Raw genomic sequence first — 24,813 nt, 5'->3', positions numbered from 1 at the left:
TTTGGTTTAATAAAGTAGTAAGTTCTTTAGCTCAAAATAGAACAATTAAATTGATGTCACAAATTTGAACTCATTGAGGTAGTAAATATTCTATCAACTGAAACCTGAACAGCAAATATAAGTTAAACACATTTTTGCTATTTGTTAAATATATATACAAATAAATATATTCACATCCTTCAGTAAACTACAAATGGACAAAGCTAGAGAACAGATCTTTTCCATATCCAACCTATTTGACTTGAAAATACACTTCCCAGTTTTCAACACAGATACAAATTTCTTACCTAGTTTACAAGATAAATTTGCACAATTCAATCTGTATTATTCCAGGGCTAACTACTAGCTGTATTAATTTATTCATAGGAACACTGATATAAGAGGACGTAAGAGTTCATTCTTGGACAGAAAATGAGAACTGAAAAGAGATTTCATTACCGTAAACTGAATTGTTCCTTAGCATCCCCCTGTGCTAATGTATGGCAGATCATTAACCACATAGTACATTCTGGGATTTAAGGGACATAAGTATAGTTCAAAGTCCTTTGACAAAGTCATACCATTCCCATCACCTTTGGAAAAAAACATAGAATTCTTGTACACACCTTAGATCCTGTTTGGACATTCCACTCAATTTATTGGAATGCTTTCTTTTAAATGCTACATTACAAATATAATACAGAATGAAGAAAAAAGTTAAATCTCACTTCAAGCAATTACCAGTATATTAGCATTAGTAAAAACGTACTTTTAGTCATGGCATGAAATACATATAAAATCTAAGGCTATTTTTCAATTATTCTGTAAGCATTTTCAAGTTGAAAAATGCATTACAAAGAACTGAAAGATGTTGCTACGTTTACTCAAGGGCTTTTGACTTTGTAAAAATAAGAGACAGAGTTACCACCACAACTATAACCACTGGGACTCAAGAATCATCAAATGACAGGACTGAAAAGAGCTGTATGACTCATTTGTTCAAAATTTGTAAAATTCCTTCTACTTCCTAATAAAATAATTAAAACTAAACTATGCATATTCTAAAGCAGTCTTCCAGTGTATCAACACACATGCTCTCTTGGCTAGACGTTTGCTAGAATGAGCAGGAACAGCGTTTTTCCTCCATTATCATCCAGCCAAGATGTAAAACTAAACTCCTTCTTTCTGCCAGCTGGGCTGCCCTCTACTGGACGATATAAGGTATAAAGAGAGCAGGTCAATGAAACTTTGTTTCATAACATACCGTAGTAGGTGACAATGAAAATGAGAAAAGGCATATTCCATTAACTCAAACAAATTGAACTTCCCGGAAATAAGCACAAAGAATCCTTTAGTAAACTACACTGACTTTTACAGTGGGAAAAAAATCAGCAGAGTGCTAATTCTACAAGTAAACAGTTTCAGTCATTTAGAGAATTGGTAATAAAGCTTTGTACAGTCTTAGTCTCTATCTGGAGCAAGCTGTAGTAATAGATATGCTGTAATGTCAATCTTTCATGATGATTTCTGTATTAATGCAAATCGATTTTTTTGTGAGTCCATCTCTTTATAGATTTTTTTAAATGCATAAACATGGGTCATAGTAGATAATACGCTGAGTAGATCATATCCACAAGTCTCTTGCCACAAGTATCAAAACTTTTCAGAGCTGTTTCCTTTGTGAAGATTTATTTATAGTTAGCAAGATCTTTTTCTCTGTAGTTCATCCCCATGCCTGAGATTTGCAGTAATGCAGGACCAGTTTACCATCACTGCCAAAACACTACAAAAAGAAAAAGGCAATACATTTGTTATTCTTAGATAAAACTAAGAAAAAAAGTTACATGCATCATAAATATCCTCATACAAGTACATGTAAGTTATCTATAAAGCTATTTCTTTCAAGAGATCAAGTTGCTATCAGACATGTATCAGCAATCATAAATGTTTAATAAATCCTGTCCTTTAAGAATTGTAGGCATGCATGGGCTTACGTATTTTACTTTTGTTCATTCTCTACATCTTGACTATAATGTACATAACTGTTTTGTATACTATTTTGTAGTAGTGATGCTAGTGTGCATTCTATAGTGATTACTGCCATGAAAATGTAAGAATGTTGAATAAAGTCATTCTTATGTAGTTTCCTTTTAAATTTCTTGGAGGCAAATCTGGATTACTGACTATATAAACAATGTAGAAGAAACAGGTAATAAAGGAGACCTCACTTTCTGGGCATACTTCAAAGTCATCTTCATTCCCTAATTTTTCAATCACTGTATAATTCATTGAGATCTAGCCACATTCAAGGTGTTAAGAGATATAACAGAGAATAGAAAGTAATCTCTTTTTTCCTGATAGGCAATTAAGAATGGCATCTCTTTAAATAATGATGTGAATTAATAATCACAGATGTGCATACACTATTAAGAAAATAAAGCAGTAATGTTTTACCTCATAGAGAGTTCCAACTTCCTGGTCAGGGGAAGGGGCAAAGGACTGATTCACATAAATAAACTGCAAGAAAAAAAAATATGGCAATTCACTTTTAATAGTATACTGATTAATCCATACCTATCTGGATTCCAATCTGCCAGCTATTTCAAATTCTTTGTCTTCAGAATTGAAGAAAGCTTCCATAAACTTCCTTTCCTAATTTTCATAAATTAGTCAACTAATGAGATTTTTATGAAGATCATATCTTTCCTCTGGAAGAATAGAAACAACATATTTGCTCCAAGAACAGTGGTTACCAACTTATAACTAAGAAACTTTTAAATATTGTTTTTATAAGTATCTTTAGAAGGTGTATTCAAGAAATTATCTAACGTATTAATTTTCCCATTTACTCATAATTAAAGACAGAATTTTTCCTAACAAGATTTCACTCACATAGCCCAAAGTCAAATATTTGAGATCGTCTGTACCTTTTTCTTGGGTAAATGACCTACATGGTTGGATTTTTTTGACCTTTGCCACTTTTGACAACTCTGAAAGGTACTGAACTCCAGGCCAGGTGCCACTACTGTAGTCACTTGTAGCCAAATAAGACAGAAAAATAATGTAACATAATTGAAACCTAATGTCCTTTGTTCTTTAAAGGATTTATTATTCAATGTTTTAGTCTGGTTTTACTATTAGGTTGGTGCAAAAATAACTGCGGTTTTTGCCATTAAAATAATGGCAAAAACCACAATTACTTTTGCATCAACCTAATAAAACATTTTTAGTACAGGTATCCTTGGTTTTTCAAAAGTTCGTGTTAAGAAAGACCTACATTAGTCCTGTTTTCACTAAAGAGGACTCTTGCTTTTATGAAGGTGCAAAGTGAAAATAATGTTCAGCATATGTTTTGCAGTGAGCCATTATATTCATAGAAGCAGCTCACACCCCAGCAGTGAGTGGCTCTGCCAAGCTCTTTCCCTGGAAACTACACCCAGCACCTCAGCATCAATCCACCGTAGCTTTGAACGGTGTCTGTGAGCATCTGTGCTTTATCTTGATTTATTTTGTGCATCTATTAGCAAGATGTATCCAAAGGTATCAGAAAGCCGAAGAAAGCTCAGCATAAAACCGGATATAATTAAGTGTATTTAGTACAATTTGATAGGTTACTTTTTGGAGTCTGGAAATGCTCAAAAGCCTTCCCTTATAAAGTAATGGTAATTGCTTCTTTGTTTTATGCCATTTTGGCTTAGGAAAGGTTTGAAAGGAATGGTCTCTCTACTTTCGGATAGTGAGGAAAACCTGTACTTAAGGAAAAGATTCCTTAAGATACTGAAACAAAAAGTCACAGTGTAAAAGTAGCTTTTGATAATTTTCTTTTTAGAAAACAAAACTTTATTTGCAGGCAACATATTCAATTTTCTTTCATCTATAGGCAAATTCTAAGACTAAAATTTCCCGGGGTTTAAATAGTCTTTAAAACCCAACAATATCAGAATAGTTGGTTAATAGAGACTATTTGGGTCACCAGCTATAACAAGAGTAAATATTGCTTACAATTCTCCCTTAGGCCATACAGTACATTAATTAAGAATAGAGGTTCTAGGTTTAAATTCTGGCTCTAAATACAAATAACTTTTCTCAGCCTGTTTGCTTACTTATGAATACGGAATATAATAGTAACTATAATAGTACTTGTGGCTGCTGGGAAAGATAAAATAAGATAGTATCAGTGCTTGGTATATGTTCTAATCATGAAATTATTTAGAAATAGTTCTTTGTAAATATCAATTAGTGGTTAACGTTGAGTAACGTTCTAATACTAAAAATTTCAGAAACTTAACAGAGAGCAGTGTGCATTTAAATGTGAATTTCTGTAATACAGATATAATTTGTCTTTAGCTCCTGGCAGTTTAATTATTAATGAACATAGATTTTCTCTTGGGTACATTTTAAATTAGGAGGGCCCTTGATAACAGTTTATTTCAGCAAACATTCACAGAGTGTCTATTATGTGGCAGGAATTACAAAAGGTGTGGAACGGTGAAGATTAATATGATATAGCCCCTACTGAGGGGCTCCTGTAGTTTTCAATCTACAGGAGAGGCAGACACATAAACAGATAACATAGACAAGAAAAGTGCATCTGACAAGGTGTTTAGTACACAGAGATGTGGCCTTAGTTTAGCTCAGCAAAAAGGTCAGGGAAAGCCTCCTGGAAGGAATAGGATTTAACTAGGTGAAGAGAATTAGGACTTTGTAGGCAAAAGGGGCAAAAGTAAGATGGTTTGAGTGTTGAGGGGACAGTAAACACAGTAGAAAACTACGGGAACTCAATGTGATTTGTAACAGGAGTCTGCAACTAAAAGTGATTTCAACAACAACAACAATAATAATAATAATAAACCAATTAAGCTAGTTTAAAATTCTACGTTAGTGAAAACTTCAAAATGCATTCTTTTGCTATATGCTAGACCTTGGGTATATAAAATTATTTTAAAGAATAAAGATTTTGTTTTTAAATCATCAGTCTTTATGGAAATAGTATTCCTTCAGTTCTCCTTTTTCCCCTAGATGTCCAAAGAATTTCTTTCTTATTTCAAGTCTAGCAATTTTACCAGAATGTGTCTTGGTGCTCACTATTCTTGGATATTTCGTATATTTTTTTACTATGTAGTTTCAAATCTTTTTAAAGAAATTTCCCTTGAATTATAGTTTTAAGTATTTGTTTTGTCCCTTTGCTTTGGTTTCCTTCTTCAGGACTCTTGTTTTCCATGTTCACTCTCCTTTGTTCATACTCAATACGTATCACTTTTTCTCAAATCCTTTTTACCTTTCGTTTTTGATTTACAAAAAATTTTTCTTTTTTGCCTTCTATTTTTAAAGGTTTATTAAAAAATGGTTTATGTGTTCTTGTCCATTCTACTTTAGTCTCCATGTCTGAAATAACTTTTATTTATAATTCTTTTCCTGAGTGGTGTCACTTCATTTGAGTTTTCCTAATGCCGATTTATGTTGTTCTTTCATGTCTTGCACAATTTTCTTAATGTCTTTGAGTTTGTTTTGAAATATTTAGGGAGCTGGAGCATTAAGGGTTAAGAAAATGTAACTTCAAGCAGAGTTTGGGAGGATCGCTAAGGGGAACTCTGATAAGCATAAAGAACAAACAGACACCAGCTGTTCTGGGGATGAGGAATTATCAAAAAGGTAAAGACAGTCAGGGTCAAACTTTGAAAAAACATAACTAATCTGTACTTGCTGCCTCAGCCGCTCTATGTAAACCTTGTTTCTGTGTGTATAAAAGAAAGCTGGAAAATAAAACAGGTGCAGCAGTCTAGTCAGAACTGCTCGCCCTCCCGATCCCATCTTTGTCTCTTGTCTATTTTTTTCTCAATCCTCACTCCCCACTTCAGGGACCGTTCGTCTCATCGGCAGGCTCTGACAGAAATAGTAAGTTATAGTCATTGACCTGTCTTGTAGGCACATTTTTCTGGCACGCTTTTATTGTCTTTAGTGATGTTATTCTTTTTTTTCAATAACATTGCATGGGATTTGACCTTGATACTTCTGTTACTTGTTTTTACATGAAATTAATTTTCCTTAACTTTTACCAAGAGGTCAGTGTAGTTTCTCTAACTCCAGAAAGTTCCCTCTTCTGTTTTTTTTTTTTTTTGTATAGTCCTCAACAGCGTGGAAGCCTGCTTTCTGAGCATCCAGGTTCTGTTCCCCTCCACTTTGACCTTGTTCTTCTGTTTCTGTCCTCTCTGTTCCTGCCTTGATCAATTTCACTTTTTTTTTCCTTGGAAGCTCCTCCACAGTGTGGGGTCTTGTCCTGGAAGGGAGCCTTACTGCATCTGTTTTGAGAGCTCTCAGGGGCTAGACTGTTCCAACCCCTTCAGTCCTCCTCAGTTTAGATATATGGTAATCACCTGCTTTGGAGAGAAAACCCTCTGAGTTTCAGCTACTATTCTTAAACTGGTCCACTGTACTCCCCAGTGAATATTCGTTAGCTGTATCCAGGTTCTCCTTTCTCAATGTTGTCAGATGACAATCCTGTTGCTTGCCTGCTTCTTTCAGCACATGTGCTGATGCCATGTGGATCCTGTGGTTGGCGGTTTGTCCCAACCAACTTGTGTTTTAAGGTTACTGAGGATACTTTGCCATTTAGTTTTGTTATAAATACTGATCGGGGTTTTTGGTTTTGCTATCTAGTTGACGGTTTTTGTGGGAATTTGGAGATTCAACTACGCTTTCAGACACCTCTGCTATCTTCCCCAAATCCTATCATTATTTTTTTAAACATCTATTTTGCTAAAATAACGTGGGGTACAACTAGATCAAAGCCAGAAGATATAAATGTTAGTTTAATCTAGAAAAGTGACAAAATGATTCTACTTTTGTTTGTTTCCGATTGCTTAAATGGGAAGGGATAATCAGATTCACTACAGAAGTTAAAGGTTGAACCATATGAAACTGTTGTTTTTCTAGTTTAAAATGGTTGATTAATGACAATTTTACATGGTTCAACCTAATACATGTTGATATTAATCATGTCCTTTCAGATTACTGGATATAGACATGCAAAATGTAAAGACTCTAACATTAACATAGAACATAGCATCATTTCATCTTTTATCTATAAATTTCTGAAAGTAATTCTTTAATTACTTGGTACTCTCCTGGTTTCCTCTCTCTCCAACTCTTCATGCTGCACCCTTAGTAGAGATATAGTCTCTCAAGTGTATGTCTTCATTCCTTTGACTTTTCCATTTAGACTCAGACTCTAGGCAATGTCCTCTGCTCCTGAGGTTTTAGCTACCATATGCATGTGGATGACACTATCAACTTCTTGACCATCTCTGACATTTAATTAAATTCTATATGGCACTTAAAATACACATATTTTTCTCACTCTGACTGATCACAAAGGGAGATGTTCACCTGCAAATCTCAAATATTCCCAACACTTTTCCTAAACAACTTCCTTTGGAGGAATCACTGGCTCTATGCTATTGTCACCTCAAAAAATTCTAGTGATTGACCTGTCTTATACGTTGCACCTATGTTCCTTTTGTAAGAACCACTTACAGCCAAACTCTTAGATAAGTATTAATATTGACAGTATTAAAATTGTGATCGGCAGATGTAAGTTTCTGATATATTAATATAACATGCAACAACATTCCTAATACACGTAGACATCTAAATTTTTGTAGTCGAATACCAAGTTAAAAAACAGTGGCCAGTGGCATTTAAATATTAATCCTTACACCTGCTACCATTAAGTGCTTAACATATACTATAATATGAAATAAGTATATATATCTTAGTTCTTCCACCGCATAGGGAAAAGATATATTGCTTACCTCAAGAGGAATGGGAAGGAAGCAACATTGAGAGCAAAACAAATTTTAAAACCCAGAACTTTCCATGTTAATGTTCTATGATTGATCTTTCTGCACAGGCATTCAGTGACTTTTTGAGGGGAAAAAACCAATAACATTAGAGGAAAAAAATCAGTTCACACTGTAAAAGCAAAATAAAAATTCAATTCCTTTCAGGGTTACCCAGAGAATCCTTCAATAAAGTACATAAATTCCACCAACAAAAGAAATAAAAATAACTGAAAGTAACATGTGGATCCATATGCATTTCTACATACAACAATTATTCATTGTTGCCTAGGAACTATTGTGAATTTTTGTAGGGAAATATTCACCATTGGTTTCATACCAACTGTTCTGAAGCCAAAAGTTTAAGGAACTTTTTGATGAAGTCAATGAGTCCTTGGATGGTTCGGGTTCGCTCTACAGCCCACTTCTTTGTTTTCATTATAGGGGTGTCTCCCACAGCCTTTAGCAGGATGTCAACTGTAAAAGGAAAAAAAATTCACAATTATACTGAAACATCAAAAGTGAATGTGATATAAAGGAGTTTATAAAACTTAAACCTTTAATCTACATTTTATGTATTTATGATACTGGAGGTATGTCCAAGATGTACAAATGGTAGGTAAGATTCTTTTTTGTAATGTTTTTGTTTTTTTTGCCCTTGATTTCACAGTCCCACAAAGGTTTCCCCATGAAATGAATTTTAAAAATTCATTTGAACATAACTATTCCAAAAAGAAATATAAATAGTCAACAAAGGTATGAAAAAAAAACATAAAATGTTATGGCCTTTTTCATCTACCAAATTAGTAAACATTAGAATAATAATACTGTAGATGATACTACTGTTGGGAATATAAAATGGCACACCCTTTCTGGAGAACAGTATGACAATACGTTACCAAATACTTAGAGATATGCTTTGACTCAATAATACTCAATAATAATCTTAGGAATCTAGTCTAAGAAAATATGAGATGTAAAATGATTCACTTAGAAGGATTTCACCTTTGTTGAAATATTTACTTTTTATAGAAAAAAACTGGTAAACCTAAATATCCAACAGGATATTTAGAGGGGATTGGTAAATAAAGAATATTATATTCTATGATAGAATGTATGTAATGCAGCAAAGAACATACCCTCTAAACTCCCTGGGTTCAAAATCCTGGCTCTGGCACTTGCTAGGTACATATATCTAGATAAGCTCTTTAATCTTTCTGTGCCAGTTTCTCCATTTATAAAATGAGGATAATAGCACCTACTTCATAAGGTTGTTTTGAGAATTAAATGAGTTAATACATGTAAAGTGTTTAGAACAGTATCAGCTTATAACTCAGTTACTGAACCTTAAGATTATTAAGTTGCCATTAAAGAACACATATTATAAAAGTATATTTAACAGTATGAAAAAATTATTAAAATATACTAAATATAAAACAAAACAGCATGTATAACTTCAATTTCATTAAAACCACACAAGCACATATTCATATAAATGGGGACTATGCACCAAAATGTTATTTCTCAGTAGCAACACTATAGGTGATTATTATTTGGTTTTATTTGTGCTTTTAGTAACCACCAAGTTTTCTATATAACCTCTTTAATAAACAAAAATTTTTAGAAAGAAAATACAACAACTAGGGGCCAAAGTTTTCAGTTAGAGAAATGAAAGGTTTCAATAATCCAAAATACAAAGACACAAACCCAAACTATGAATGTCACCTGAAGTTACTTTGCTTAGGGGAAAAAATAAAATAAAATCAAAAGCAACCATGAAAGCAACATAGTGTTTTGCTGCCCCCTAAAGTTAATTCTATTCTATTACATCTCTCTTGTCCCATTCCTTATTAAAAATTGGGACCCAACAGGGTCCCAATTGATCATTGAGATCAATTTATTCAAGTTTACCTTGGAATGAAAAGCATGTAGAACACACGATGCACATAGTCATTCTTTCTGCTAATCTTTCTTCCTCCACATAATAATTCTAGCTTCAGTTACCTAGGGCATAGTGGTGAATTGGAAGATAACTGAGGAGATTTTGAGTAACTCTTCTTCTGTGCTCCCTAAATCTGCTGGGGCTATCAATAATTTAGTTGCAATGGAGCATTTCAAGAAAATGAAGCAGAAAATATAAATTATGAGTTGTACTACTGAAGGAAGAAAATTGGGAAGACAAGCTAGAGAAGGAAACATATTTACTGTAATATAACTGTACTATTTTTTTAAAAAATTCTGAACATGATTTGCTTGTAGTTCTCAACCCTGGCTATGCATTAGACTTAACTGTGGGAACATTTACAAGAATACCAGTGTTCACATGAATTAACACGTTGCGTACCGCGGGGTTTAAATCCCTCGTGAAGATTCTCGTGATCCGTTCGCAACGTGTTAAATCAGAATCTTTTGGAAATTAGGGCCTTGGCACTGGTATGTACAAAAGCTTCCCCAGGTGATCCTAATGTGAGGCCAGGACCAACAACCTCCATCTGTAGATTAAACCAGAAGTGGAGCATACGAAATAGTAATAGTTAAGCTTCTTTCATCAGAAGAGGTCCTCAAAAAAGAATGACAATTTCAGGGTAGAAATTCAATAGCTAGAAACTAAGTTTTATACCAGAGAGGCAAACGCAAATGCTCAGGGGAGCCAGAAAACAAAAACCTACATTTTTAAATGATGGTTTTAAAAACACATACTGTGCAGATCGAAGAAAACACGCTATATCCCAGTAGTGGCTCATTATTTTTTAGCCATTGTTTTACAAAGCTATCTTCAGGGTCAAGTAATGACCTTTTAATTAAGACCGTCAGAACCTACAACAAACAAACCTTTTGAAAGTCTGTTCCTAGTTATAAAAAGCAACAAAAACCTGTAAAATTCATAGAATTCTTCTGAAGAAAGATTCTAATGGTTACATATAAAAATAATCAAAGGTTTCTGTTTCTCTGCTAGTGCATCATACGAAACGACAGAACAGATTTCCCCTAAACGTAGTGGCAGTCTGACTTAAAAGGAGGACAGTGCTGAGAGACAATTATCCTCCATAGCAGGAGAAACTGAAGTTCGACCAAAGACCGCGAGATCACTGAGCAGAAAACAAGCCATACCCACACCAAGACTCTGTACTGAGAAAACCTGTCTCTGGCTCAGGGTCATTCTCTTCGAATTGCAGACGTTGATTTGCTGCTTTTCTCAGAGGTAATTCTACACAGAATGCTCCAGGACAAGTAAATTTAGGAATTTCTGTATTTTACAACGGCGAACTAATTCTCAAGCAATAAAGGGTTGATGACAGCTAGTTCAAATGCAATGATTCGCTTCTAAAGGTTCCAAAATAGTTTTTAAAAAAATCGATGCTTATGCCTTTAGTTTCCCCCTAACATTCTTCGTACGGGATAAAATTTCAGTTGTTTGGTTCAAGGAGTGAATTCACATGCAATTGAGCGATAAAAAAGCGAATTAGTAGGAAGGCGTGGATTCTAATCCAGAATTACCACCGACCACCTCTATCACCTTATATCATTAAATCATTTTTCAAATAATTAGCTACCATGTTAAACACTTGAAGCTATCGAGATCCCTCCCACTCAGCTCCCACCTTCAAAGAGCTCGCGCGGTCTAACCAACTCAAAAGAAGCTTCGAGTGCAGTGTCTTAGGTACCGCAGCCAAGTACCGGATACCACACTGCGAAGATGCGTCCAGAGACCGCTTTCTTGGGAGGCAATCAAAGGTCTTGAAAGCCAAAAAATACACTTCCTCTCTCCTGACTGGTCAAATACCACGTCTGGGACAGGCCTTCCTCTAAATTTTTCTTCTTTATTGGCCGCTATCACTAGTGAGAAACAACCTAAACCTCCCGCCTCTGTCCAGAAAGAAAATGCTCTCAAAATTACTTTTTTTCTTGGTGTCGCCGGCAGGTTCCTCTGTTCCCGGGGAGACTGAGGCGGAAGAAGGGGGCTCCGGAGTGGCTGTTCCTGGGGAGCTCTCCGTAGGTCCTTCACCGTCAGCTGCCGTTGAAGGAGCGAGCGGCAGAACTGACTCCGACTCCTCAGCCATCTTGCTCCGTGGGAGGCGAGAGCGGAAGTGGGGGCTCAGCGCGTGCAGTGGGCGGGCTTTGCGCCGGGGCAAGTCGCTAAGGAGGAGCCAGAGTAGATGGATCCAATCCAACAGTGAGAGTTGGAGATGCCCGCTAGTCTTCTACGTCGAATCTGTTGCAGACCCTTGACCATTAATATCGCTACTGTTTTCCCATAGCAACGAGCCTTGGAACGGAGACTAAGGGCAAAGTCGCCGCACGCACCCTAATGCGCAGGCGCCCCTCTGGCAAGTGGGCTGCGGCCTGGAGTGTTTCCGCTTCCCTCCGCACCAGCCCCGCCCAGGCCCCGCCCTGCCCAGGGCCCGCCCCGCGGCTCGGGGGCGCGCGCGCGCGTGCGAGAGGGGGCGGGTGGGGAAGGATCGCCGGTGAGATCCCGAGGCAAGGCTAGCGCGCCCGCCCCCGCCCTGGCCCCCAGCGCCCACCCGGTCAGCCCGGCTCAGCCATGATCAAGGCGATCCTCATCTTCAACAACCACGGGAAGCCGCGGCTCTCCAAGTTCTACCAGCCTTATGTGAGTATCCCGCCGCCGCGGATCCGGGAGAGGGGGACTCGTTGGCAGCTGGCAGCGCCCTCAGGGCGACCCCCTGAGGCGCGCCGCGGCCCGTCTCGTGCCTCGCCGGTCTCGCGCTCCGGGGCTTTCAGCCTCCCAGTGGGTGTGAGCAAGGTGCCCACCTCCCGCCGCGCTCCCATCCTCCGACGTGGCTCTGCCTAGGCGGCTCCTCCGCTCGTCTGTTGCCTGGGTGGTTTCCCTGCTGCGCGGGCGAGGCCCTGGAGACTTTCCGGTGCGGAGCCCTTGCCTGTCGGGCAGCCGCAGCCCACCTGCGCCCGCGAGCCCACCCGCGCTCACGCCTTCCTGCCGCCCGCAGCAGCTGTTATCCTCTGAGGAAGACAGAGCGGAGCTAGTTGGTCTCGCAGCCCCACCTCCCTGACTCTCCGTCTTTTCCTGTTGGACTTCTTTCTCTTCTGCAATGGACAGATGGGCTTCTGTTTTTCTGGATAATCCTCTCATCGCGCAGGAACTTTGGCTTCCTGCGGTTTGATAATAACTGCACGCTCTGCACAGTCTTTCCTGTATGTTGAGATACGCGATCGACTGTCCAGTTTGACTTTCAGGTGTCTCCTTATTAAAGAAAAAGATAAGTGAGGACCTAACATTTTTATCGGGCTTTTTTACCTTAGTGGCTGTAAATTATTTACTCCTGCAATACCTGGAGACATTTGTAGTTGACCGGTTAGAACTGTGATGCTCTGTACTTGAAAGTTATGATTTCAGCTGCTGGTTTTGCATTTTTCTACATAAGGGAATTTGCCCTAATTTACAGTTTTTCTTCTTATGAAGAATAGTAATATTTGTAAACTTTTGGAAGTGTAAATGATGCTTTAAAATGCAGAAGATTTTAAGGTAGTAAAGATAAGTAATTTATTGACCAAGGGAGGGTTATAGACATAGGTGCCTATCTGAGGGTAAAATTCATTAGGTAAAACAAACTGGGCTCTCATTGCTAGGATCATTGTAGAGATAATAACTATTGCATAGTGTTGGGACATTTTGTTTATAGCCAGAAATGAACTTTCAATTAAATATTGAAATTGTGCCAAGACTAGCACTTTTATGGAGATTAATCCCACATAGAAATCATTCCTGCCATTAAAAATTAAATGTGAATATGTCACTGTGCCTAAAATGATAATGCAGTCTGTAGAGGTGTTAGTTGAAATGAGAAATCTTGAGCTGATTCCTCATGTTCTTAAGTAGTTTTATTTTTCCTAGCGTTAAAGAATATAGTGTAATTTAAATGCTTATGCTCTATTTAAAAATTTTGCATCATTCCTTAATCCAGGATAAAGTTTCCACTTGATCCTGAGTGAAAAAAAAGTCCTTAACTTTACATTGTTACCTATTTGCATAAAATATAGTAGACTATCCTTTATTGAAGGAACTTTCTCTTAACCATTTTGCCTGTGCCATCAATTTTCAGTATAGAAAAGTATGATCCAATAATGAAACAGAATTCAAAAATTTGTTTTTCCATATGTACGCTTAATAATTAGACAATCTTAAAACTAGTATGTTTCTTGGCTAATCTAGAATTTAACCATCTACAGAAGAATGAATTTCATCTGGAATACATCTTTTTCTTGTCTAACAGTGGGGACAGAATATATTTTACCTTTACTCAGTAGGTAGCAGTGAAGGTTAATGTGGGAAGAGAGGCAATTATGGAAGCAGTGGCAGCTCTGGTGTCATTTTTGGCCATTGCGTAAGTGACAGTGTTATTGGAGGCAGGAAGGTAAGAGGCATAGAAAGAAGAATCTAGTGGTTACTAGCTGTGTAGAAGTGGGGATGCCAGAAGCTGTTTCTGTGTATTAATCTTTTATAAATTGGGTTTTGCCAGCTGTGTATTTATTTTTGTCATTCAAGAATAATTCAAGATTACACGTACACACACACACACACACACACACACACACACACACACGCTTCCTCTACTAGACCATAACCTCTTTGAGGGTAGAAATCTTTTTCACTCATTTGTTGCATCAATCAGTTTGTCAGCAAATACTTATTTCATGCCTACCCTGTGCAGGCAGTGTTTTAAAATCTGAAGATGAACAGATAACCTCTGCTCTTTTGGTAGGGGGATATGCAAAGCTGCTAAGAAGTAGAATATACAGCATGTCAGATAGTAATAAGTGCTGTGGGAAAATAAAACAGGCACAGGAGATAGGGAGTGCAAGGGAAGTTTTTGCTGAGAAGGTGACATTTGAATAAAGACTTGAAGGAGTTAAGAAAACCAGCCTTGCATATATCTGGGGGAGGGATGCAAAGGCCCTGAGGAAGAAATGCCTGTTTGAAGAACACCAAGAAAAGTGACATAGCAAGAGGAGAATATGTGTTTGTATAGGGAGTCAGTTTATTCTATTCTCACTGCTTGGAATGTCCTTTCTTTCATTTTGCCAAATGTCTAAATTTGAACCCTTGTTCCAGGCCTAACTCAAACATTTTTCAAGCATTCCCTGAAGCCTTTTAGCTTGCTGAAGAACTCCTCTTGGTTCTTAGGATTTTATTTTTACCTTTATTATGGTATAATATTCTGTTTCACAGCCTGTAATTCCTTTGGGACATCCTATAGGTTCCTTGAGGGAAAGGTATCAGGTTTTAGATTTATTTGTGTCACCCCTAGCAATCAACATTGAGTTTGGAATATAGAAAACTCTCAGTAAATCTTTGCTATATATATTTATTAGTCTCTCCTAGCTTGGGACAGAATTTGGGCTAGAAGTGACCTAAGATTCCTTTTACCTCTTAAAATTTAGTCCTTCATTAACTAGAGGTTTTAAGAATCTATGCCTTTAGGACAGAAATTATGATGGAATAATTGTTACTTCAACTGCTTCTGTTTTAAGTTGAAAGAAATCTCTAAGAAGTATATATCCAATAAAATTTACAGTTTTGAGTATAATTTATTAAGCAATATTTAGGGATGTGGTTGGGTTAATAGTTTCATATCCTCATAGAATGCCAAGTCCAATAATAATAGTTTAACACTAAGCATTTTGAAAAGTGCTTAACCGTTTGCCAACCAGCTTCCCCTACTGCATTGGATTTCCATTCCTCTTTCATTTATCCTCCCTCACATAACAATTTATATGTTCATCTTTACCATTTAATAGTGCAGATTTCCATTTCCTGCTGTAATAGATTTTAAAATTTGTGCCTCCAAGTTGCTGTTAGGTGTGAGACATGAAGTCATAGACCTATTTTGCTAAACTGAAGTTTTTGGTTCATTCTGCTAGACTCAGACATTAAGAATTCAAAGATGAACTAAGAATGCATCCTTTTTTGTTTAGCCTTTTATATCCTTGAGCTGTGACTGCACAAATTCAAATGTTTTTCTTCTTTTGTCTCTTCAAATTGATGCTTAGCCACAGCAGCTTGATAGCAATAAACTTTAGTTTTTTAGTATTTGCCTGGCTAATATTATGTGGCTTACTATAATATAAATGACTAATGAGACTTATATTTTTTAAATCAAATATATTTTTACATAGCCATCAAACGAGAAAATAAAAACAAAACCTTGGGTTATGATTCCTGTGTTATTAGTGAACCATTGCATATCCTTTGGTAAATAACTTTAATAAAGTAAAAAATGTTTTTGTTGTATATGAATTATCTTAGTTGTTTCTACAGCTTTGAAAGATTGTGTGTATACTTGTGGGCAAGCTCACACACAAACACAAATGAAAACAGAAGTTTTCAAACTGTTACATTTACTCTTTTCTTATAAACTGTATGTGATTTATTAAGTTGTTTCTCAACCACATGCAAGTCCTAGAAGGAACCCTAAGATTGTGCTTTTCTTTTTTTGAATTTGTTATATAAAGTATTGAAACTCTGTAGAACTTTTGTTTTCCTTTTAAAAAAATCTTTAAGAAAGACTCATCCATGTTTATTAATGTCTTTTTTTAGTGACTGTTAAGACAGTGTGGCAGATGGCATAGTTAAACTTAAGATCAAGATAGAATTGTCAGCAGTTCTAAGTATTAATTAAGGTGTTAACACATAATATTAACACAGTATTTGAGCTGTTCTTTGTTGAGAAGATAATTCTAAGTGATTTGTTTTCTTTCCACAAAGAAAAGGATGCTTTTGGCTACATAAATTGGGTTTTATGTAGCCTGATTCAAATTAAAAAAACCCCACAAACTGTTAGGATATGTAACCTGTTTCCCCGAAAATAAGACCTAGCTGGACAATCAGCTCTAGTGCATCTTTTGGAGCAAAAATTAATATAAAACACGGTCTTATACTATATAATTTTATTAATTTTTGCTCCAAAAGACACATTAGAGCTGATTGTCTGGCCAGGTCTTATTTTCGGGGAAACACGGTAATAAGCAGTGCAGAGTAATAGATAGATTCCAAAATTATTTGATTCAGCAAATCAATAACTTCATCATAGGTTCAATTTCTTTCTCTTCCTCTGCCTTGCTCTTCACAAAGTTGATATCCAAAGGCTGAATTCCTCCTTGAAATCAGTGGTAATCAATTAAATCCATAAGGAGAGAGTGATCTATTCCTGCATTCCTGGAATATGCCTTTCCCTTCAGTCTGGTTAGTCCTACCCGAAAGTAATAATAGCTTGCACTAACTAACTAGGATCTACCCTTGGAGCTGAGGATGAGGATGGAAATATGAATAAAATTGGTATTCTATTTGAAAGGTGGAAAAGAGGAGCGGATGTTGGGTAGGCAAACAGGTGTGCAATATTCTCTATTAGCTCATGTTATTTCTTTTGAATAGATACTAATTTTTCTCTCTAATTTTAGGATGCTTATGAAGTTGGTAATATTAGGAATGGTTCCTGGAAATATGTGGTTCTGAACACGTCACACAAAAGATCTTAGTTCAACGCATTCCTAACATCAAAGAATCATTGAAAAATTCCACTTTAATATGATCACAATTATTGTAGGTAGTATGCTTGAAGACTTGCTTTTCAAGAATTAAGATTAAACCTGTTGAAAGTTAAAGGAGGAAATGAAATGTTTAATTACAGTGATTTTTGGTTTTAGGGGAAAGGTTATAAATTGTGCTTTGTTATAGGTCTTTCCTCCACCTTTTTAAAATAAGTTTCTTTTTGTGATTATGTGGAAAATACTTAAATATTAAAATCAGTAAAGTCATCCTTGATTTCACTATCCACAGATAACTGTTAACATTTAGTAGTACTTCCTCCAGCCTTTATTTTTCCTTTCAGATGTCTCAATGAAGAGTATACACCATTTAGGCATTAGTAACACAAAATGAATGCATTGGAACTGTTGGTAGATTTATTGAACATTTGTGGCTTTAATATAACCAAATATGTTAATGTCTGGCTGCTCTATTGTTAAAATGTTTAAAAATACATTAATATATGTTAATAGGACTCTAATAACTTGCATGTATTTTTTCTCCGTTTATGTCTTTCTTTTTGTTACAAAATTAAACTTTATGTAACGTGAGTGTATCAGGGCCTTTCCCTTTTCTGATCCCAAAAGGAAATCTTTGCTATTTTTTGTTGGAAAGTCAGAATTTATTCTTGTCGTTAGCACTTGTAGTCTTTGTACTTGTGGATTATGGATTTCTTCACTGCTGCTGCTAAGCCCAGGTGATTCTGAGTTGTAGACCACCTAGAGGAGCCAGTCCCCTTCCAGCCTCTTGTTATCTAAAACTCGCTTCCTCGCCCACCCCGCCAGCCTTCTTACCAAATCCTTTGAACTGCAATGTAGATAAACAGCTTTCTTTACTGAAGGATCAGGCAACTCTCAGGATATTGCAGAGGAGGAATAAAGGCTGTCATTCTAGCTAACAGGTGTTAAGTTCTTGACACTCCAAAGGAAGGTACTTCTAGACAGTCCTTTGAGAGGAGTGGCCTTTTGGGATATTACCTGACCTGTCCATTACACTCTCCTTTCTCTCTTTCCCTGTCCATATTCCTTCAACAAATACTTATTTGTGTTTGTGAGGCCCTGTTTTAAGCACTGGTAATATTGCAATGAGGATGATAGATATTACCCCTGTCCTATGAGTTTATATTCTAATGATAGGAGACAGGCAGTAAACTAGCTAAGGTTGTGATTAGTATATGAAGAAGAATGAAACGGTGTAAGGAGATAGAGAGTGATTGAGGAGAGGCTGTATTAGATAAGATCATCAGGAAAAGCCTCTTTGAGGACCTGACATTTGAGAAAAGAACTGAATGAGGCAATGGAGTGTATGAAAACAGCTGAGGAAAGAATGTTTCAGGCAGAAAGAGATGCAAGATCCCTTAAATGGGACCAAACTTGGTGTGTTGAAGAATAGCAAGAAGGCAAGTGAATGACTAGAAAGAGTGGCAAGAGATGAGGTTGGAGAGAAAGACAGGACCAGATCAGGCCCGCAAATCATGCAGCCCTTTCTTCAAATCTTTCAGTTTGATGACATCATCTCCAAAATTCTCATCACAAGAAGAGATATTTCTCCTTCAATCCTATTTGTGTTTTGCACAATTCAACAATGCCTCTGGCCTCGGCGGGAGAGGCAGTGATGATCTCTTCTGCTCAATTACTTTCTTTCCCACCTAATTATCTTAGGCTCTGGAAGGGTAGGAAGCTGGCCCAGTGAATAGCGGTAGGAGTGCTCCCATTCTGCACAGCCTCTGTACTAAGGAGACCAGTCATCAAGCTGGGTCGGTTTCCTCAGTCACCTGGGAAATAATACAACTCAGGAAGAAAAGCATTTCTTTTTTTCAGACATCTCACAGGCTTAGTTATAGGGGGGCAAAGTTTATGGGAAGCCCGCTGGACCACCTCTCACTGTGTGGAGAAGCATTTACATTTTTCCTTCCTTGCTTGAAACCTGGTGTAATTACAAGAATCACTAGCTGTCAGTCATTATTCTCTCTGTTGCCCAGGAGGAAAGGGCTCTTTGTCAACGTGCCAGATCCATTGATTATTTTGATTCATTCCTGTGTGCTGTCTAAATGGGGAAGATTGCCAGTTCGTCCCATCATCTAGATACACCTTGCTGTCATTCATATATCTTAGTATGGTTGTTGAAGATAATTTTTACAGTGATAAAATATACATAACATAAAAAATACCATTTTTTAAGTGTACAGTTCTGTGATACTAAATACATCCACATTGTGTGTGACATCTCCATCATCCATTTCCAGAACCGTTTTATTTTCTCCAGTTGAAAATTGGGAAGATTATATAGCTAAGGAACTGTGGAACATTTCAGAGGTTGTTCTCAGCTACTCTTTATATTTCCTCAACATGAATTGTCTCTTTTGTTTTTATTTTCAAAGACTCCAGTGTTTAAATTATGTAAGCCGTGTTTGGGAATGAACTTCTTTCTTATTGCAAGTTACAGTGTCCTCCAATATTCTTCCTGAGACTATTTCCATAAGGAAATATTGTAGCTATAGAACTTGCTGCAGCTTTTCTTTTTTTTAAGGGTTGCCTAAACCATAAAAAAATCTTTATTAACATATCATTCACATACTATAAAATCTACCCACTGAAAATATGTAATTCAATGGTTTTCATTGTATTTACAGTTGAGCAACCATTACAATAATCTAAGTTTAGAACATTTCAAACCAAATGAAATCTAGTACCCATTAACAGTTATTCCCCAATCCTACCCCCAGCTCCTGGCAGCCACTAATTTGTTTTCTGTGTCTATAGATTTGCCTATTCTAGACATTGCATATAAATGGAATCATGAAATATGTAATCTTTTGAGACTTGCATTTAGCATGATACTTTCAGGATTTATCCCTGTTGTGGCATGTATCCATACTTCATTCCTTTTACAGCCAAATGATATTCCATTATATAGATATACCACATTTGATTATCCCTCTGTTAACTTGATGGATGTTTGGGTTGTTTCCACTTTTTGGCTATTATGAATAATGCCACTGTGAACATTTATGTGAATTCATATGAAGTTTTTGTGTAAATACTTGTTTTCATTTCTTGGGTATGTATCTAGTAGGAGTGGAATTGCTATGTCTTATGGTAACTCTGTGTTTAAGTGTTTGAAAAACTGCCAAGACGGTTTTCCAAAGCGAAACTACCATTTTACCTTCCCATCTGTGATGTATGAAGATTCCAATTTTTCTGTATTCTCATTAACTCTTGCTATTGTCTGTCTTTTTTATTCTGGCCATCCTGGTGGATGTGAAATATTATGCTGTGAGTTTGATTTGTATTTTCTTAGTGACAAATGATGTTGAGCATCTTTTCATGTGATTATTGGCTATTTGCATATCTTCTTTGAAGAAAAGTCTATTCAAATCCATTGCTCATTTTTAAGTTGGGATTTTTGTCTTTTTATTATTGAGTTGTAAGAGTTCTTTATATATTCTGGATACAAATCCCTTATCAGATATATGATTTGCAAATATTTTCTCCCCTTCTGTGGGTTGTTTTCACTTCGTGTTGATATCATTTTGCAGCACAAAGGTTTTAAATTTTGACAGTATCTATTTTTTCTTTGCTTGTACTTTTGGTGTTACATCTAATAAAGCTTTGTCTAATCCAAGGTCATAAAGATTAATACATACATTTCCTTCCAAGAGTTTTGTTATTTTCGAGCAGGGGTGTCCAAACTTTTTTCAACGGTTTTCACCAAGGGCCACATGTGGTGAAATACACAAATAGCCGGGCCACTCACTCGAGGTGAAGTATGTATTGCCTCACCTGGTTTATTTAAGTAAACTAAATATATTTTTGGAATTTGCTGCGGGCCAATTAAAAATAGATGGCAGGCCGCAGTTGGCCCATGGGCCGCAGTTTGGACACCCCTGTTTTAGAGGTTACATTTAGGTCTATGATCCATTTTGAATTCGTTTTATGTATGGTGTGAGGTAGGGCTCTAACTTCATTCTTTTGCAAATGGACGTCCAGTTTTCCCAGAAGCATTTGTTGAAAAGACTATTCTTTCCGCCACTGAATTGTCTTGGAACCTTACTCCAACTTTTGTTCCCTAAAATTTACCTTTTTTTGTTTTGAGTTCTCAGATCTTTTCAGTTGCTACCATGGTTCAAATTCTCTCTTTAAATAGTTCAAACTCAGTCTATCACTTTCTCGGCTGTTTGTTATTTAAATAAAATAATAAGATCTTTGTCCCTGAAACTGGGAAACATCTTACTATGGTAGGTGGATTAACACTCTGGTGTTAATAGCTGCCATTTATTGAGTGCCTTCTTTGTTGTGCTAAGCAGTTTAAATACATTTTTATACACTGTGAGGGACATAGCAGAGGGTTCTTTAAAGAAATATAATGAAATTGCTAGGCAAGTGTTAATACAATTTCTGTTGTAGGTGCCCTTTTTCCTCCTTGTTTGGGATTTAAGGGTAGCCTCATCCTGACCGCTTGTTCTTCATGCCCTGAGGCTGAAGTGAAACCTACCCACATATACCAAATCTCGCCAGACTTCCTACTTGGGAGAGGTCTGGCAAGAAAATCACACTCGTGGAGTTTTCTTTGCTGGGGCCTTCTCTTTTTCATGATTCCTAAATGTTGCAATGCTTTGAGGCTTAGTCCTCAGATTTCTCTTCCATTTAATGCAAAAAAGAACTAATTATTCCTCATATGCTCCTCGTTTTCCTGATTTCATGCTTTTGCCCTTATTTTTCCTTCTTTTGCCTCAAATGTCATGCAAATTTACCCTCTATTCTCTGTATTTCTGAATTCTACCTATTCTGTGGACCTTTCTAGATGTCTGTCACTTTTCTTTGAAGATAATAATCTTGCTGCTGGAAATCATTATTCCCCTTTACTTCTTATACTACATTATTTGTAGTATTCTTATGTTATGGATTGCGCTCGAATTTTGGTTATAAATACAGCTATTTCTTTTTTGGAATATAAAAGACAAGATACAGAACACTAAATAGAAGTTTAAAGTAGTTGTGTTCATATTTTGTTTCTTGTGTGAAGCTCTGAGGAAGGCTCTGTTTCTCTTTTATCTTGGTAATCCTCGGTATTCTAACATCTAGCAGAGTGAATGAATGCATCTTAAAAAAATTCTCCTCTGAATGTGTGTGGGAGGGAGGAATGAGGATAAGGACATATTTACTGTTGGATTAGAGGGGAGTTTGCATTTTAAAGTTGCCTTTTATGACATGTATACATAAGTACAGGAAAAGAACATAGGAAAAGAGAAAGTTTTATTAGTGGGTTACTAAATTTTTTTAAATTTATTTTTTATTAATGCATTAACAGGTATTTAAAATAATGCAAATTGTTGCCTTTTATAACTACCGTGTTTCCCCCAAAATAAGACCTAGCCAGACAATCAGCCCTAATATGTCTTTTGGAGCAAAAATTAATGTAAGACCCGCTCTTATTTTACTATAAGACCGGGTCTTATATTAATTTTTGCTCCAAATGACATGTTAGGGCTAATTGTCTGGCTAGGTCTTATTTTGGGGAAATCACGGTAGTTGTCTTCAGACTGATGTAATCTGGTAGTTATGACCAACTGAAATGTATCTTTTTTGACTTCAGTTATGAAACAGTGGTGTTAGGAAATCTGATCAGTCTGAATTTTGATCCTCAGTTTTGATGTCATTGCTCCATTACCTTTTAGTTTCCAGTATTGCTGTCAAAAAGCCTGTAGCAGTTCTGACTATTCTTTCATATGATCTGTTTTCATTGTCCAGAAAGTATGTAGACTCTTGTTTGTCTGCAGTTTCTGAAGTTTCCCAGACAGACCCTTGCTATGAGTTTGTTTTCCTTAATTGTGCTGGGTACTTGATGGGCCCTTTTATTCTGAAAACTCTTGTCCTCTCTGATTGAAAAATTTCTGTTTTTTGTGTTCTCTTTTTGAATCTTTTATTCGGTATTCCTCTACTTTTCTTGTCCTTTCTCTTCTACTTTTCTTGTCTTTTCTATTTCCTATCTTTTTTGCCCTTTGGGTCTATTTTCTCAACTTTATTTTTCAGTCTTTCTCCTGAGTTTTAAATTTTCTCCTTTTATTTTTAATTTTCACGAGCTTTGTAATTTCTGAATGTTACTGTTTTATAGTATGCTGTTCTTGTTTTGTAGTTGCATATCTTTCTTACCTCTCTGCTAGTAACGGTATGTATTTTTAAATTTTTTCTCCCTACTTTGTTTGTTTTCTCTGAGTTGCTTTTCCCCCCCAATTCTGGCTTTAGCTTTTATGTTAGATGTCCAATAATCCTTGGTTGACTGCTCCCGCCTAAAGGCAGGATACGAAAGGCTAACTGAAAGCCCAGAATCCATGGGTAGAGGTTGTCTATCTGAGCTTTACTTGAGATGGTCAGGCCCGGCAGTTTAGCTAGTGTAAGAATTGCAGTTACTGTAACAACAATCTCTTAAATCTTAGTGGCTTAACACAAGTTTATTTCTCACTCTCATAAAGTCCTGTATTGGTGTTCCTCATCAGCTAGAGAAGGGACCAAAGGGACTTCTGTTAGCGTCTAGCTAACATGGAAGATTGTGCAGGAATTTTTATGGGTGAGGCTTGGGTGGTATATTTTTAACAACTGGCTCAACTGGGAAGAAAGAGCTCTAATTTGCAGTGCCTGCTACATGGTGTAAGTACCCCCATCATGGTCATGTCAGGCTGCCTACGTGATGGCACTGGATGCACAATTGGCTTCCAGTGGTGCCAACTCTGGCATACCACCAGTCATGTTCCGTGGGTCAGAACTGAGTTGTATGGCTCCCCCTAAATTCAAGGGAGAATGGAAAATACTGTTGAATTGTGTGCCTGGAAAGTAAGGAACTAGGTTTTGGTGAACAGATAACAGTTTCGGCTGTAACTGGAACCTCCAATGTCATTATCTTTAGATCTAGGTAGAGTTCCCAGGAGACGTTTGTTCCAGGCTCCTGTCTGGAAGGTGAAGAAGGTCATACATTTTTGTGCGTTCAGAGTCTGACATGGGTTTTTCTGGGCTAAAATCAAGGTATCAGTAGAGCTGCATCTCTTCCTGGGGCGCTAAGAGAGAATCCATTTCCTCGCCTTTTCTAGCTCCTAGAGGCCAAGCACTGTCCTTGGCTGATGACCCCCTTTCTCCATCTTCATAGCATTTCTGACTTTTCTAGTCATAGCTCCCTCTAACCAGGAGCCATTTCATTAGATTAAGCCCAGTCAGATAACATGGGGTAATCTCCCCATTTCAAGGTCGTTAATGTTATCACATCTAAAAACTCCTTTTGTCATGAAAAGATTTATTCACAGGTTCCAGGGATTAGGGTATTGTCACTTTGGTGGGCTACTCTGCCTACCATAGTATCCCATGCTCTCCAAAGACCCTCTGTTTTATTGACTGGGAATCAGTTTACAGATTTTTCTTGGGGGCTGTGGAGGGAATTTAGTGG

At 36.9% G+C, this 24,813-nt stretch overlaps 2 protein-coding genes across 7 annotated transcripts in view; one reads left to right on the top strand and one right to left on the bottom strand.

Moving 5' to 3' along the window:
* Positions 1–611: 611 nt before the first annotated feature.
* Positions 612–12,158, bottom strand: ATG12 (autophagy related 12). Its single transcript, XM_019727836.2, has 4 exons — positions 11,716–12,158; positions 8,158–8,294; positions 2,434–2,496; positions 612–1,762 (listed from the first exon to the last, which is right to left on the bottom strand). Exons 1-4 carry the CDS (start codon positions 11,876–11,878, stop codon positions 1,703–1,705), a joined length of 423 nt encoding a protein of 140 aa, XP_019583395.1. The 5' UTR covers positions 11,879–12,158; the 3' UTR covers positions 612–1,702.
* Positions 12,159–12,224: 66 nt separating this feature from the next.
* AP3S1 (adaptor related protein complex 3 subunit sigma 1) overlaps positions 12,225–24,813 on the top strand; it is a 64,643-nt gene continuing 52,054 nt past the window's right edge. For all 6 annotated transcript variants that reach the window (XR_002137042.2, XM_074328585.1, XM_019727834.2 and 3 more), the window contains exon 1: positions 12,225–12,429. Coding sequence is in view for 5 of the 6 variants with exons in the window: in XM_074328585.1 (XP_074184686.1) it covers positions 12,361–12,429 (69 nt within the window). In the remaining variant the exon portion in view is untranslated. The remainder of the gene's footprint in view (positions 12,430–24,813) is intronic.

Source organism: Rhinolophus sinicus, linkage group LG03 (genome assembly GCF_036562045.2).
Source record: "Rhinolophus sinicus isolate RSC01 linkage group LG03, ASM3656204v1, whole genome shotgun sequence".
Classification (NCBI taxonomy): Eukaryota; Metazoa; Chordata; class Mammalia; order Chiroptera; family Rhinolophidae; genus Rhinolophus; species Rhinolophus sinicus.
The sequence above is the reverse complement of the archived record's forward strand: the minus strand, read 5'-3'. Positions and strand labels throughout refer to the sequence as shown.